At 49.9% G+C, this 17,573-nt stretch overlaps 1 protein-coding gene across 1 annotated transcript in view; it reads right to left on the reverse strand.

Moving 5' to 3' along the window:
• Positions 1-17,573, reverse strand: part of ARMC9 (armadillo repeat containing 9) — a 124,438-nt gene that overhangs the window by 77,159 nt on the left and 29,706 nt on the right. The window contains exons 8-9 of the mRNA XM_029932870.1: positions 16,919-17,076; positions 9,914-10,012 (exon numbers count right to left, since the gene is read on the reverse strand). Of these exons, the coding sequence (XP_029788730.1) occupies positions 9,914-10,012; positions 16,919-17,076 (257 nt within the window). The remainder of the gene's footprint in view (positions 1-9,913; positions 10,013-16,918; positions 17,077-17,573) is intronic.

Consider the following 17,573-nt stretch of genomic DNA (forward strand, 5'->3'; position numbering starts at 1 on the left):
AAAGCCATTTATGAAAAGCCCACAGCCAATATTATCCTCAATGGGGACAAACTGAGCATTCCCCCTGAAATCATAGATATGTCAGGGATGTCCACTCTCACCTCTGGTGTTTAACATAGTGTTGGAAATCCTAGCATCAGCAACCAGACAACAAAAGGAAATAAAAGGCATCAGTATCAGCAAAGAAGAAGTCAAACTTCCCCTTTTCGCAGACGACATGATACTCTACATGGAAAACCCGATCGACTCCACCAGAAGCCTTCTAGAACTGATCAATGAATTCAGCAATGTTGCAGGGTACAAAGTCAGTGTACAGAAATCAGTTGCATTCTTATACACCAAAAATGAAGCAACAGAAAGAGAAAGCAAGAAACAGATTCCATTCGCAATTGCACAAAAAACCATAAAATACCTAGGAATAAACTTAATCAAGGATGTAAAAGACCTATATGCTGAAAACTATAGAGGACTTATGAAGGAAATTGAAGAAGACACAAAGAAATGGAAAAACATTCCGTGCTCATGGATTGGAAGAATAAACATTGTTAAAATGTCATTATTACCCAAAGCAATTTACACATTCAATTTATCATTTATTTTAAAAAGGTTTTATTTTTAAGTAATCTCTATGTCCAACATGGGACTCATCACATACAACGCCAAGATCAGGAGTCACATGCTCTGCTGACTGAGCCAGCCAGGCGCCCCTTTCTATCTTTCAAAACACTGCTTCTCTTTTGCTAAACTCTGTAGCATTCTATTTGCCCTGTGAAGAAACTGAGAAACACTAATAACTAACCCTTTCATGAGAAAAGGCAGCGTGTTGAACATTACTGAGATTTTATTATCCAATCAAATAAAAACAAAAAAAAACAAAAAATACCAAAAAAGATGAGCTGTGGGAGGAAAGGCCGGGCATGCTCCAGATGAGAGAGGGCTTTGTGCTACCTCATTCACTCAGTGGGTGCTTACTGGTTCCCTCGCGTCTGCTGGATCTCTCGGAGGCACAGAGATCCCCGAGGGAAAAAGCAAAGCCCCCTTCTCAGAGAGCTGCCAATCTAACAGGGGGAGTCAGGGATCAAGTACCTCCCTGTGCCTCACTGGCAAACGGTGGCAATAACAACAGCCCATTGGATGCGGCCCCCAGGAGAGCACGCAGCAAGAGCACCGCTCCCCCTTTTCTGTCTATCCACCCCAGCCCCCCTCCACCCACAGGGCGGCCAGAGCTGGGAAGTACTGAGCTCCATTTTAAGTTATGAAGGTGACATTGACCTTAACAGTGACACCTGAGGATAAGCTTGCCTAGGGAATGGAGAACTCACAGCAGGATCTATCTATCTATAGATCTATCCATACAGACATACAGCTGCTGCTCCCTACCCGCCATACGGAGGCATTAATAGTAACACTCAAGCCCCAAGGGGGGTGTGCTCCGATCTTCCGACCAAACTTTACTTTGGACTAGATTTCTAAAAGCCATTGCCACCAGCTGCTCTGGTGTGGATGGCAAAGAATACCTCAGGAGGAGAAAGGTGGGAGAGGTTCCCAGGTCATCAGTCACAGTCGGAATAATAATAATTTCCCTCATGAGCTAACAATGGTTTGGGAACATGGACAGACAAGCCCCAGAATGCATCCCCTCGCTAAGGAATTGTCAAAGAGGCCCTGGCCGCAGTCCCGGCGGGCACTGTGGGACTTCCAGATCTCATGCTGGGAGCTCCCAGGAAGGCCTCCACGCGCTGGGGCACCAGACGGAAGCCACCTGCTCCACAGCAGACAGGTCACTGGACAGGGGGCGGCTTCCCAGCTGGGGAAGCACAGTAGGAGGCCTCCAAAGTGCAGGTGTAAGCCAGCAGAACAAGTGCACTGACCCATCACTTCTTCACGGGGCACCTACACGGCGCCAGGCTCAGGGCGAGGCTCTCGGGAGCCCTTGCACGTGGGAGAAAGGGGTTCCTACCGGAGCAGAGAGTGGCACGGTGGCATCAGGCTTCCATTCCCGCGCAGCCGCAGGCGAGGAACCCGCGCCGGGCCCTCCCAGCGTGGAAGCCAGTGGTCGTGGGGTTGGGGACGAGGGGCTCTGGCAGGACATGTGACCTCAGACAGTGTTTCGAGAACTCGCTGTGAGGTGTAACACGACGAAGTGTCCCTTGGCCAAAGCGTCTGTGGACGCACCTTCAAGAGGCGGTGGTGTGCGGCCGAGGCTGTGCATCTCAGAAGATGGCACGTCTCCAACCTCACGCATCGGCGGTCTGCGCTAGGGACGGGGAAAGGCTGGGGGATCCGGGCTTCTAGGCACTTGCTCTGGAAAAGGCTGGCCCACGGGCCGCAGCAGGCGTGTGCAGCCCGGGAGGCGGGGAGACGAGGGACCCTGACTTGCGGCCACCAGTGGCCACCGAGCCCTGAGGTCATGGAAGGCACCGTCTGCGGCTGGGAACCTCCGGCCAGGCCCGCCCGCCCCCAGCCTCCCTCCCCAGCCCCACTGCAGCAGCCCTGCTGGGCGGAGAGCAGATGAACAGAGAAGGCAGGCCCCCTGGCGAGGGGCTTCGGGGAGAGGGGACCTAGAAGAGGTTAAATAACCACAGTGGGAGGCACAGTGGCCTCAGCTGCAGGGACAGAAGAGGCCCCAGAAGGCGGAGACCAATGGAGCAGCCCAGAGGCTGTCACCACTGCGGAACAGGAAGGGGTGCTTGCACAACCTGGGACTGCAGGGGGGACGCAGGAGGGGAGGCCGAGCTGGAACACTGTGCCCATCTGGAAATGGCACTAAGTGTGCGTGTGGAGCGAGAGCGCCCCAGTTCCTGAATGTGCCGGTCATTTACTCAGAAGCTTCTCAGGGGGCTGCCGCTCGGGCTCACCGGGCCACTAAGGGCCCCACCCTGGGCCCCACCTCGGCACCCTGTAGCCCGCGGGCATCGGAGATCGGGGGTGTTAGGCGAGGTGAGAGGGATGGGCCTTAGATCACACAAGGCTGTGCCCTCCACACTGCGCTCTCTGGACCCGGGGCAACGACAGGGATTGAGCAAGACAGTAACATGATCGATGACTGGAGGTACCTAAATCCTTCCCGAAACTTGAGGGCATAAGTAAATAAGACACAACCAGAAAGGTCACCCCTGCGCTTGTGTGAAGCCAGGTGAGAGCTTTGCGACTGAAACCGGTTAGGAAATGTGGCTTTTGCCAGGACAGAAAGAGGAAGAGCCTGAACAAACACAGATCAACAAGGATGTGGGGCAGGAGGGAGGAAGCCACTGAGAGCCCAAGGACGGCCTGAACACGGGGCAAAAGAGAGGGAAGAGGTTTCCAGGATTCCCAGATGTTCTCCGCAGTGTCACTCACCGAGACAGGAAACGCAGGAAGGAGACCTCCTGTGTGGAGGAAAAGATGAGCCTGTTTTGGGACATAGAAATGATGTGCTTGTCACACATTCACAGGGAGAAGGCTTGTGAGTCTGGGTCAAAGGCAGAAGAAAAATCCAAGCTGATGGCACACTCTCTGCCAATCACGGTCCCAGCAACCGGCGGGGATCAGAGGAGGTCAGTCCCCACATCACCCGGGTCAGGTCAGGTACGCGATGGGCCCCGGGGCAGGAGGCGGAGCAGGAGAGGGGAGTGAGGAAGGCAAGTCCTCCACAAGACAGTGAGCACGAGACCCAGAAAGGCTGCCTCGAGGCAGCGGGCTGACACAAAGGGCAGGCATCTTGCCAAGACTTCTGAAGGCTTTGGAATGGAGAACAGAAGGGCTGAAGGTGCTGAACTCCAAGCCAGAGCCGTGGTCCACACAACAGGATGCTTTCAGAAGCATCCTCCTCTGCAGAGCACTGTTTCCCGAGCAACTGCACGAGGCCATCCCGAGAAACAGTCCCCACTGCAACTGCCACGGCCAGTCTCAGCCCATTGTGCATTTTTAGTGCTAAGAAAGATGGCTGATTTTGAAGTTAATGCTTTCTAAGAGTCACGAGTCTGGGGTCTTGAATATACATAGAATCACACCTGGCAGTATTTTAACTTATTCTCCCAATGAGGTTTCCTTTCGAGTTTTGAAAAAAGGGTTCATTCCCAAATGGGCTTTTTTTCCAAACAAGGATGCATTCAAAGGGAAACTTCCCTAGCCAATGAACCCCCAAACCCACAGGTACCCCAGGAGGAGCGTGGGATTCACCCACGGGGCTATGCCCTGGACCCTGTATCATGGTCAGGCCGCCCCCTCCCCACTCCTGCCCTGGGATGGATGCTCCCTGTCCCCCACCGGCCCCGGCGCCCCTTTCCTGGGCTGTGTCTGCACTTGCGCTTGCCCAGCACACACAGAGGCATAAGCAGTGAGACAACCCGAGGCGCTTTCACAGGCTGTTCTGTGGCCTAGAAGGTGTGTGTGGCATCACCATTAGAAACAGCGAAAAATGGAAAAGCCACTTGGAAGTTTGCTAGAGGAATGGTCAAATGTATCATGCTGCTGTTCTCAAGTTAAACCTCTAATAAAAGATAAGGAAGATATGAATAAATCCAGAAGGACACAGAAAATTCTTTAAAATGTGCCAAGTTCAAAGAGACAGTTGCAAAGTGAACTGTATAATAAACATCTTAATTCTGTAACGTTTAAAGGTCTGGAAGGATGAACAGGAAGCAGTCAACAGCGTTACCTGTGAAGGGAGAGGAGACGGCGGGCGTCTGGGGGGAAGGGCTTGTGTTTACTTTGCTATTAGGTTCTGATGTGTTTTCCAGTGAGCACATCTGTGTATCATTTATGCAGTCTCAGAAGACAGGGGCACCTGGGTGGCTCTGTCGGTTAAGCATCAGACTCTTGATTTCAGCTCAGGTCAGGAGCTCACGGTTTGAGTTCAAGCCCCGTGTTGGCTCTGCGCTGACAGAGCGGAGGCTGCTGGAGATGCTCTCTCCCTCCCTTTCTCTCTGCCCCTCCTCTGCTCGCTCTCACTCTCTTTCTCTCTCTCTCTCTCTCACAAAAAGCAAATAAATAAAAAGAAAAAAAGAAAACAAAAAAATCCCTCTACCTCTTGTGCCCTGAGGGAGAGGCTTCACTTCTTAGGACTATCAGATCGCTGAGGATATGAAGTCAGATTTATCTCGTACCCCAGCAGCTGCTCGCCACCCCCCTCCCCGGTCTGGAGCCTGGGTCTGTAAGGCCTGCAGAATGTCACCCCTGGGGCTGGGGTGGCGCCAGGCAATCAAGCTGGAAGAGGTCACCTGGGAGAGTTCTCTTTGCAAAAATCAGTCCTGTCATTATTAATCCTTCCGGAACCTCCGCATTTGGCAGCCAGCTCCGCTAATGTGAGTCGAGGCTTAGCCAGTTTTCTGAACGAGGCAGGGCCCTTGCCGCGGGGGGAGGGGGAGGGGGGCCTTCCTGGACTTGTGGGTTTGGGAGAGAACTGGGCGTGCATCGCCCTGCCCCCTGCTTCCCCAGAGGGGATGAGCCGCCCACCCCCACCCCCCAGGGAGCAGAGGTCAGCCCGGCAGGTCCCAGTCAGGTGCTGGGGGGCACGGGGTTGGCCAAGCTGGCCTGACTGGTAGTCACATTTCTTTAATTCCAGGGTTTAGATGTAGGAAAACACCCCTGTCTACATATAGAATCCACAGTCTCCCACGGAAGCTTCATCGGAGTTAATGGCCATCGTGTCAGCTCCTCTTTCCTTTATTCTCTGGTCCTATTTTTCCAGGTGGTTTGGAACTTAGGGGTCAGAAGGGTGTTATTTACTCAGTGCTTCTGAACTTTCAACGGTGAGTGAGGTTACAGGAGGCCAGATTCTTAACAGCCAGATTTAAAAACCAGTATCAAACGTACTAAACTTTATGGATACCAGCAGCGTTCCGACGGGCCCGGCCCAGCTCCTTTACAGGGTACAGAGAATTCCCACACTCAAGGTCGAACAACACTGAGGAGGAGCTGATCAAGGATCACGCTAGAGAGGGAGCTGGTTCGCGCCCACCTCTTGATCTTGAAACCGACGGTGCTCTGGTCGGACCTAGCACAGAACTTATAGTCCCAACAAATAAGAAATGAGCCTTCTCTTCCAAATCCTGCCGCTCGAGCCCGGACACCCCCTCTGACCTGCACCCTCACTTCCCCTGCATCCCTCATGAATCTGTTATTTTAATGGACACAGACCTCTTAGTCAGCCTGTTATACTTTTACAACAATGTTCTACTTTTACAGTGACTCATATCCACTTTTTATCATCTTATAGAGAAATCTATGAGACTAATAAAAGATGGTTTGTAGCTTTTATTGTCTGTTTCTAAGTCAGTGACTCAGGAGAAAGAAAACGGTTAGGAAGTAAGACCTGCTCTCTCCTCTGGTTTCTAAGACCTAGAATCTGTACCTCAATACGGCCATAAGAGGGAAGGACGGTAGCACTAGTTTCCTGACAAAAAACTTAATGTCTAATGGGATAAAATATCAGATATGCTGTGCCCCCCTCCCGTTTAAACTGCTCCTTATTAACATGATATCCATTTTAAATAAGCCCAATGCACCACTCTGCCAACAGAGAACGGAAATATAAGGTTGACTGTGTATGTAAGGCAGGATGGGATTTTATAACACAGACCTGAAAAGCCCTGAGTATTTGCTGAACTACGAAGCGGAAGGCAGGGAGGAGAGGAACGGTCCTGTTAGACGCAGAGCCGCCCGTGCTAACTACTGCCAGAAAGCCATCATTTTCGGTAAATGGTCTGCTCTTTAGCTGACTTACAGCTAGGCAAACAGTGTCCACAGGGGTCAACCCAGCCAGTCCTCGGGGAAGTGGCCTGAAGCTCCTCATCCTGGAGGGCCCTGAGAGAAGGACATTTTTTTTAAATGTTTATTTTTGAGAGAAAGAGAGAGATCGCACACACGCATGAGTGGGGGAGCAGTAGAGAGAGAGGGGGACAGAGGATGTGGAGCGGGCTCCGTGCTGAGAGCAGACAGCCCTATGTGGGGCTCGAACTCATAAACTGTGAGCCAAAGTCAGACCCTTAACCAATGGAGCCATGCAGGCACCCTGGGAAGTGAATTTTCTGAAACTCCAATGTCTCTCTGTGCTTTTCAAACATTTAAAAATGGCCGAGGCCCCACGGCCACACACGCACAGATGGGTGATTCCCGAAGATCTCTGCAGGCTGTGGTGGTCCTGGGGCCACATCCTAAAGCACAGACTGTGAAGCTCCTATAAGCACGTGCCCGTGGTGGCACAGCTGCCACCACTAGCGGCTCTACAAGACTTCTGTGAGCAGCCGGGCAGTGGGGTCAAAGACACTTGCTCTCTACCACCTTACTCTGTCCTTTCTGTGAAGATCCACAATGGAAACTGATAGTCTAAAGGGCGCAGAAAGGGCGTCGGTGGCACTGGAATGGTCTGTGTGGGGAGCGTGACTCATGGGCATTCATTTCGCTGCTGTGCTTCCTGGGTGGTGTGTGCAGGCTGCACGCTGTTGTAGATGCAGTGAGATACACAAATATACCTAAGAAACCTTCCATCATCTCTCTTCCCGTGTAAGTATATCATGAAACTGCTCACATGCCCCTGTTGCACAGGCCGCTAGGAAGCTCAGAGCCGGATCCATGCCTGCTTGCGGGCGTACAGCAGATTCTGTTTCGTACTGGCCGTACCCACGGCTTCCTCGTGTTGTCCTACCCCCATTTTCTCTCGGCCACAATCTCTGCCCCCCTCCCCGCCACCCCCGATCCCAGCACTGCTGAGATGTAGTTGACACAGAACACTGTGTATGTTTAAGGTGTACAAGGTGAAGAATCGATACATGCACGCACTGTGGAAGGATTACTACAGTAGTTCGTTAACACATCATTTCATATACTTTCTGTTCGTGGTGAGGACATTGAAGATCTACTTTCCTAGTGACCTTCCCGTTTATTACACTGTTGACTGCAGCCACCGTGCTGTACGTTACAGCCCAGGGCTAACTCATCTCAGAACCAAAAGTCACACCTTGTGACCGACATCTCCCGCCTCCCCCACCTCCCAGCCCCTGGCACCCACTACTCTACTTTCTGTTTCCGTGACTTTTACCCACAATTTACTTCTTTCCAATTTCTCATGTTTGTGTTTTCCCAATAAGCTGTTTTAGACCTACTTGAGAATGAGGGAGCTTAGACGTTTTTTTCTTAATACTAAAAAATGTCTCTGTTTATGAAGACGCTAATACTAATGTGCAAACCCTTCTCCCCCTTAATTAAAAGCTGCGCTCTGACCCATGGCTGGGGGGCCTCGGGATCCCTGGTGCCTTCTCCCTACTTGTACAGGCCTGGCTCCGTCATTCGGCCTGGGGCCCGGGTGGCAGGCTGGGGTGAGCCCCAGGGACATGGGTTCAGGAACGGTGAACACGTCTGCAGGAGACACGGGTACACTCGCTGCCCGGGCTAAGGACCCCGACTCCGCACCACTTGCCTCCAGCTGAGGAGCATCTTAAGAAGGACACAGCATCACCTACGTAACACTGTGCCCTGGGATGCAAACCCTGAATCGAATCATGAGGAAAAATGAAACAGAAAAAGAGAAATGTTCCGCTTTTTAAACAGGGGAGCAACTATAAAGGACGTGGCTCAGCTGACAAAATTGGGAGATGCAGAGATCAGAGTATCATAAAGATAACGAACTTACGGAAGTCGATCGTTGTACATAAGAGAGTATTTCTATTAAGAAATTGGGGCGCCTGGATGGCTCAGTCGGTTAAGCGTCCGGCTTCGGCTCAGGTCATGACCTCATGGTTCGTGGGTTCAAGCCCCGTGTCGGGCTCTGTGCTGACAGCTCAGAACCTGGAGCCTGTTTCCGATTCGATGTCTCCCTCTCTCTGACCCTCCCCTGCTCATGCTGTGTCTCCCTCTCTCAAAAAAAAAAAAAAAAAAAAAATTAAAAAAAATTTAAGAAATGAACTCTACACTGCAGTATTTAGGAATAAAAGGCCATAATGTATGAAATTTACTCTCAAATGGCTCAGAACGCAGCCTGTGTGTGTGTGTGTATGTGTGTGTGTATGAAGGAAAGTAAACAAATGGGTAAAACGCCAACACTCACTGAATCTGGGTAAAGAGTACACTAGCGTTCTTTGTGCTATTTTTGTGACTTTTCTGTAAGTTTGCAGTTATTCCAAGTAAAAAGTTAAATAAGAAAAAGAAGAGAGTGCCTGCCTTCGACTGAACAACTTCCAATACCACAGTTAGGTCTTAAAAAAAGAATGACGTCTCCTTCCCTTCCCCTTGATTTGATAACTGCTACCAGCCCTTGGCGCCAAACGGCCCCAAATGGAAGAGCGGACGGCGGCCCTCTCCCGGCGGGCCCAGGAGGCCGGCTCCCAGCTGCCCCCTCTGCAAACACAGCTTTCTCTTCCGCCTGGGAGTCTACAGACCCCTGAAGCCAGCTGAATGCAGACTCCTGAATGTTATTTTCCCTTGCTCTTTCTTTCTTTTCTTTTCTTTTCTTTTTTTTGTTAAGCTAAAGTCTTTTTATTGATTTTGAGACAGAGAAAGAGAAAGTGCACAGCAAGGGAAAGGCAGAGTAAGAGAAAGAGAATCCCAAGCAGACCCTGCAGGGTCAGCACAGACCCCAACTCAGGGCTTGAACTCACAAACCAGGAGATCATGAACTGACCCGAAAAAAGTTGGATGCCTTAACTGACTGAGCAACCCAGGTGCCTCTGTTAGGCTATTTTTATTTTTATTTACTTTTGAGAGAGAGAGAGAGAGAGAGAGAGAGAGAGAGCGAGCTAGCAGGAGAGGAGCAGAGAGAGGCAGACAGAGGATCCGAAATGGGTTCTGCGCCGAGTGGAGAGCCCAGTGTGGGGCTAGAACTCACTGGCTGTGAAGATCCTGACCTGAGCTAAGTCGGATGCCCAACGACTGAACCTCCCAGGCGCACCTGGTCTCATTTTAAACCCGGGGGCGGCCCCGGGGCACAGAGCCTCACCGTCCCCGGCCTCGTGAAGTCCACGCTGTGGGCCAGGCTCTGCCGCATCTGGTTACTGAAGAGGCGGACGCACACACTCTGCAGGTACTCCGGCGTGATCTGCAAAGAGGACACGAGGTGGCGGGTGAGAGGCACGAAGTCCCCCCGGGGACATCGGGGGCCCCAGCAATGATCAGAGCTGTCTCTCACCGGGCTTTCTGGAAGGTACAGAGATGGAATTTTGCGTTAACGCAGGGGCTCTTGGGGGCCAAAGCACTGAGCCTGACCAATAAAACTTGCTGACGCGCTGCAGGTATGATCGGGGGTATCATATTCTAAATTGCCTAATTCCACTCGATGTACCCCCACTTGTCAGGTAAAATGAACGGACTTTAAACCACCTGTGCATGTGCGTACGAAGTCAAGCAAATCGAGTCAATCAGGTGGCCAACAATGTGGTCCAAAGAATGCCAGCTTCAAATCTGAAGATCTGGCTGGGCTCACGCCCGGGACTCGGGAAAGCCAGCAGCTCTGCCCTTTGCCTTGCAACCTGTCGGGTGAAACGAACACGGTCTGCCTCCGTGGGTCACGGTGACAGGGTGAACGAGATCCGTGCTTACTGAACCAATGACGGACACATCTCTACCAAGTGCCCATCTACACTGCCTTCCCGTCAATGCTGCTCCATTCTTGCCTTTCTTCCGAGCTCCTCTCACCGGCTCTTTAGCTACTGGACTCAGGACTGGTGGAGAGCCTCTCAGGTGGGAAGCTCAGGATTTTTTTCTTTTCATTTTACACTTTTCTTTTCATAAAAAGAATACACATTTCAAATGTGCAAGTGCCCCGACCTCTCCCCAGTCCCATCCTTCCCCACAAACCACTCCCTGGAGGCACCTCTTGACTGCTCTGCTCTCTTCCAGACCTTTTTCTGTGCCTGACTGCGAGAGGGGACCCTCCCCTTCCCCAGCCTCCTGATGCCAAGTGGTGAAGTCCCACAAGGAGGTCATGTGACCGGCTGCTCTCCCACCTCGCTCAGTGGTCCCCACGCGAGGCCCCCTCCCCCCATCACGGGGTAGAAAGCGCTGGGAACGGGGGCACATCCTCTCCTTGGAGAACTCCGTCCACCCACTGGAAACTTCTGGGCTGCTTCAGACACATCAAAGGCTCTGTCCATCCACAGCAGACATGGACACTCCGCTCTATGCGGAGGGACTCGGACCAAGCAGCGCCCATCGCCAGGCGGCACTGCCCCCATCGGCCTGCGTCCATGTCCTCTGAGTTCCCACAGCATTGAAATGTAAAGGTCCCTTTCTCACCCTGTATTTTTAACCTTTCCTTTTACAACCTTTCACCGCCTACCGCCTAAAAACACATCCAAATATATTTTGTATTTAAAAAGTACCTCCCCCTGCCTCCACCCTAGGTCGCCAACTATCAGCCACCCTCCTAGGATTTTTCCGTCACAGCCAAGGTGCTCGAGAGGACAGCCCACGTTTCCTGCCTCACTTCCTCTGGACCTCCCAAAATGCTGCAATTAGGCTTCTGGCCACATCATTCTGTGGAAACTTACGTGGCAAAAGCCACCGCTGCTGACCTATGTGTCAAAATCATCGGACACTTTTCAGTTCTAGTCTTCTAAAGTGTTCTGTGGCTTCCAAGACTTTGCATAAACCCTTTACTTCTGAAACTGTTTTCTCCTTTGACTTCTGGAACTGCTACCACACCAATTCTTTAATGAGCAAATTTAATCATGTCACTTTCTTGCTTAAAACAGGTGAATGAGAAACAGACACAAATAGACAGGAGACAAAGTATAAATGGCCAACAAATATATGAAAATATATTCAGCCTCATCCATAATTAAAGAAATGTAAATTGAAACATTCAGAACACCAAGTTTTACTTCTCAAACCGGGAAAGAGTTCAAAGTATAATCAGTTCAAAGTATAATCGCGTCTAGTGTTGGCAAGTGTGTGGAGAAATAAACACGGATACAGATAAACTCCCAGGGATTTGGGTAGACATTGTTGAAATCTCGGGAGAAATAATTTGGCGACATCTATCAAAATGTTAATGCCCATAACCTCTGACCTAACAGTTCTACTCTTAGGATCTTACCTTACCTGTTTTCAAAGGTATATAGTATATAGAAGAATGTTCATTGGAACATTTTTTTGTTATAGCAAACACAAAATCTAAATGTTCAGCATCAGAGATCTGACGGACTACAATTCACTCTGACAATGACATAACGTACAAGCCCAGAAAGGAATGAGGGCAGTGAAGCCGTGTGGAAAGATCCCCAAGCTATACTGAAAGTAAAACAACAAGTTTCAGAAGAATAATGGGTCGTATGATCCGAAGTGAATGTAGGCTGCACGCACACATGCACGCACACATGCATATGCCTAGAAATGTTCTGAATTAAGACACAGCAAATGTTAATCTTGAATACCAATAAAGAAGTGACACTAAGAAACCGTGGAGGGGGAGCTTTTGCTCCAGACTATAGACTACTCTGACTTGTTCCAATTTGTTACCACAAGCATGCATTTTTTTTACAGTAAAAGCAAACCAGTTATAGGAGCGCCTTGGTGGCTCAGTCTGTTAGGCATCCAACTTCAGCTCAGATCATGATCTGTGGATTCAAGCCCGGCCATCGGGCTCTCTGCTGACAGTTCAGAGCCTGTTTCCAACTCTGTGTCTCCCTCTCTCTCTCTCTGCCCCTCCCCTGGTCACGTTCTCTCTCTCTCTCTCTCTCTCAAAAATAAACAAACATTAAAAACACGCAAATAAACAAAAATAAGCCGGTTACAAGTCTGGCCGCTGGCCCACCGCCCCCTGCCTGGTGCTCCGCGGGCCTCGCCTGCGCACTGCAGCAGCAGCTCACGCGCCCAGCTCCGGTCAGCGTGCCACACCTGATGCCACCTCGACTCTGGCTGTAAGCCACACACCGGATTGTGCGGCTGTTTTTAATAGGAGAGAAGGCAAAGGAAGGCATATGCTTTTCTTTCTATTTATTTCTGTATTGTTTGAACCTTCTAATTATGCGCATGTCTTTGTCAAGAGAGGTTATAGAATCCATGCTTGTTTTCTTTCTGATACTTTTTTAAAAAAGTATACTTTCTGATGCTATTTTTAAAACTAAAAAAAAATTTAATTTAAATTTTTGAGGTATGTATTTCAAAAGCTCCTCATTAACGACAGGCCAAACCAAGGGCTCCTAAGCGTGGTCTCTAAGCCTCCCCACCATCTTTGCCCGTCCAGCCTTTCTGCACCCTCTTTCAACACGCGGCGCCCCCCAGCTAGCGGCCGTGCCAGGGCGCCTGCAGCAGCGCACGGCGATGATTTCACACGAACAGAGAGACTTTCAGTGCAGGACCCTGAAACAGATTAAAAACCTACTAGAGCAAAAAACACAACGCATTACTAGCTTAAGGATAGCCAGATCGGGGGCGCCTGGGTGGCTCAGTGGGTTAAGCCTCCAGCTTCGGCTCAGGTCAGATCTCACGTTCGTGGGTTTGAGCCCCGCGTCGGGCTCTGTGCTGACAGCTAGCTCAGAGCCTGGAGCCTGCTTCCGGTTCTGTGTCTCCTTCTCTCTCTGCCCCTCCCCCTCTCATGCTCTGTCTCTCTCTGTATCAAAAATAAATAAAAACATTAAAAAAAAATAAAAAAAAAAAGAAATTCAAAGCTCTGAAGCTGGTACACACAGAGCCACACTTTAAAAAAAAAAAAAAAAGAATAGCCAGATCGATGGAAAAAATTAAAATTGCACGACATGATAAAGGTAGCCATTCAAATTAGTGAGGAAAGAAGTAAATAGTTCTGGCTCAAACGGTGATCTTTGGCCAGGGCGGGGGAGGGGAGTGGGGGTGGGATAAATTTCTTTCTTATATCATCTATCAAAATAAATTCCTTATGGATTAAAGATTTAAAGGTAAAATTAAAACAATCAAAACCAAACAAAACGGCCAATAGAAAAAAGTCAAGGTGAACATTCTGGCTCCCTTAGTGGGAAAAGCGTCTTGACTAACACTTTGAAAAGGCTGGATGAATGAAGGGAAAAACTGATAAAATGATTTGACTACATAAACATGGAAATTTTACTAACTTAAGAAACACGAATTTAAAAACCAAAAAGCAAACTAAGGAAAATATTGACAAATGATGAGTTGTGAATGGCCCGTGTCTTACCAGGGATGCCAGCGGCTGGAGCTATATTCCTGATGTCCCCAAATCTACTGCACCCAGGCCTTCCCCGTCACGCCTGGCGGCGCCACTGCCCTCCCACAGCTTGGGCCCCAGACCTGGGGTCTTCCTCGATCCCCCCCAAACCCGTGCCCAGGTCCAGTCCAGCATAAAACGCTGTTGGCTCTATCTCCGAACACACCCAGAGGGGCACCTCTGCGGCTCTGGCTGCCATCACCACCACCCCCGCCACCGCCACCAGGGCTCCGCTGGTCGCCCTGGTTCCTCTGGCCCTCGGAGGACCGTTGTGAAACAGCGCAGGTCAGCCTTCCACAGCACGCCAGCCCACGCCACCCGCCGCTCCGCTCCCCGGTTTCCTTGTAGTAGAGCCTCATCCTAACGAGGGCCCCCAGACCCCAACCTGCTGGGTGCCGCTCCCCCGCCCTCTCTGGGAGAGACAGGCATGTGACAGGCACACTTCCGCTTTTGGTCCTCTGCATCCTCTTCCTTTGGCCTAGAATTCTGGGAGAATCCCAGAGGGCTGTGAAACTAATTCCCTCACCTCTTCCGCTTCCAAGGATGCTCAAATGACGCCCCCCCCGGGCTGCCTAGCTAACATGGTCCCCGGCCCATATACACACGTCCCCACAAACTCCGGTCCCCTTCGCCCTGTTCCTTTTTCTCCTCACAACACTTGTCATTTTCTAACACATGAGGACGTAATTCATTATCTCCTGTGTTTATGTTTACTGTTTATTATTCTCGCCCCAGTGGAACGTACGCTCCCTGAGGTCAGGGATCTTTGTTTCGCTGCCTGCCGTTCCCCACGGGCCTAGAACAGGGAAGGCCTGATGCATGGTAAGCATGCAATAAATCTGTGCAATGAATGACAGAAGCATATAAAAAAATGTTCAGTATCACGTGTAAAGAATGTGATGTGTATTTAAGAGACACTACCTCTCACTCATCAAATTTGCAAACAAACACAAAGGTTAGTGATAATGCCCAGGACTGGCAAGGTAAGGGCTACCAGTGGCATCAGCTGAGCCAAGCCTTTCCGGAGGACCTCAGCCTAGATTTCAACCTAGAAAATCAACTTTAAAAATATATAACAGGGGCGTCTGGCTGGCTCAGCAGTGGCGCCTACGACTCTTGATCCGGGGGTTGTAGGTTCGAGCCCCATGTTGGCTGTAGAGATTACTTACACGTGAAATCTGAAAAAATAAATAAAATTTAAAAATTTTAAATGTAACAGAGGCTCATCTCCTCCCACTTCATGTACAATGTGTGAAAGTGAAAGGCTGGAAGCAACCTAGACGTCCGACCACGGGGACCGGGAGCCAAATGAAGTGCGGCAGCTCCGCCACATGACGGGCTTGGAGCCACTAACGGTGAGGCTGGTCGAACACCTCATGACTCCGGAATGCACGATTCAGTGTTCAGGAAAACGGATCAGAAAACTGCGTGGACCAGAGTCCATCCCATGAGGCCGGGCACCTGCTACCAGTGTGCTAACAAGTGTTACTGCTACATGACGTGATTGCAGGCCTTTTTAATTTTATTTCTGCACGGTTCTCTATTTTTAAAATTTTCTGTGATATATATTACTTCAGTCATATTTCGAAGTTACGAAAAATTTTATTTTGTAGTAAGTCTACACTGAATGCGGGGCTTGAACTCACGACCCTGAGATCTAGAGTCACATGCTCTACCAACTGAGCCAGCTAGGGGTCCTCTTAGTACACAAGCTTACACAGGCAATAACATTGTACAGAACCTAACACACACCCCAGAGCACAAAGCTGGAGAAATCAGAATAAGATCAATAGCCTGGGTCCCTGTCAGTGTCCTGGCTGCGGCACCGTCACATAGTCATGCACAACGTTACCATCAGGGGAAGCTGGGCAAACGGTGCCACGCCTCTCTTTGCATTCTTTTTTTTTTTTTTAATGTTTTATTTATTTTTGAGAGAGAGAGAGACAGCAGGAGCAGGGGAGGCTCAGTGAGAAGGAGACACAGAATCTGAAGACAGACTCCAGGCTCTGAGCTGTCAGCACAGAGCCCAACGCGGGGCTCAAACCCACGAACCAGGAGATCATGACCTGAACCGAAGTCGGACGCTCAACTGACTGAGCCACCCAGGCGCCCCTCTTTGCATTATTTCTTAAAATTCCATGTGCTGATTATTCCACTCTTAAAGAAAATGTATATTTCTACAAAGAGACTTTTTATACTTCGAATTTTTTAGTTAGTGAGACACTAGCGTCATTCCCCTTGAAGTCAGGAATAAGACAAGGAGGCCCATTATTCGCTCACACCCCAAGGTCAACAGTGCCAGTATGCTAAGGAGAAAAGAGTCATGATACCTAATGAAACCACAAAATAAAACAAGCATTATCTGAAGATGGTATCACTGTCAGTCTAGAATACGGGGAATCAATCAACAGAACCTATCAGAGGAATAGAGTTCGGAAAGGAGGCTAGATAGAAAATCAACATGTGAAAATCTGCAGCTTTCTTTTCTACCAGCAGCCTATTTCCCCCTCATTTTTATGCCACTCCATATTCTTTTTTTTCTGTTGCCAGATGATTTCCTGTTTGCCAGTGTGAAGAATAAGGTGGAGAAATAAAGATGCCAGGAAAGACAGATAAAACACCACGGGCAGCACAGTCATGGGTGAGGGCGCCGGCGCGGTCTCCTTCGAGGCTGGCTTTGGGCAGCACAGGGCGGGTGTCACTGGCGGGGAGGGACCAGGAATCCCATTATCAACACAGCCTGGGCCCTCAGCATGGTGTTATCTCCCAACGTACAGGAGAGCAGAGGCAGATCTTCCTTACCATCTTGCCACTGACCGTGGCCTCCAGGGAGTCCACCAGCTCTGCCGTGACCCCGATGAGATTGTGGTAGTCCGCCTGGATCTTATTGTACCGCTTCAGGTACGCCATTGACCTTCGCTCAGCTTCTATCAGCTGCTGGTGGAGCTGCTGCGACATTTCTAGGAAGACGATTTATATTAGAGCAAAACAACAGACAAAAAACCAAAAACCCAAAAATAAAAAATAATCATACTCTTCTCAATGCAGTATCATGCCTACTTTTAGAATGTTTTGCACTCACAATGAACTTGATGTTATCCATGTTTAACATGTTACTTCTATTTCCTGATACAGTTAATTACAAAATACTCTGTGACCACTGATTTTCAGTGTCTGGTCTCCGGTCGTTCAACTGAGTCGTCACTGGCCTTCCTCCCACAATCCCGTCCCTTGTCTGGGCCCCACGCACTTTCCTGTAGTTGCTCTCTCCATGTACAAGAAACAAACTCAGTATTCCTTCCAGCTCACAACCTGGGTGAACCAAACCTACATCTTCTCCCGGTTTTGCGCCGGGAGGTGGTCTGGGGGTGATTCGTGTCTGCAGGCCAGCTCTCCATTTTAGGTAAAGGGTAGGCTACTTGCCTAATGCTGAGGAGGCTAGAATCCAGAACTAGGC

The sequence above is a fragment of the Suricata suricatta genome, chromosome 3, assembly GCF_006229205.1.
Source record: "Suricata suricatta isolate VVHF042 chromosome 3, meerkat_22Aug2017_6uvM2_HiC, whole genome shotgun sequence".
Classification (NCBI taxonomy): Eukaryota; Metazoa; Chordata; class Mammalia; order Carnivora; family Herpestidae; genus Suricata; species Suricata suricatta.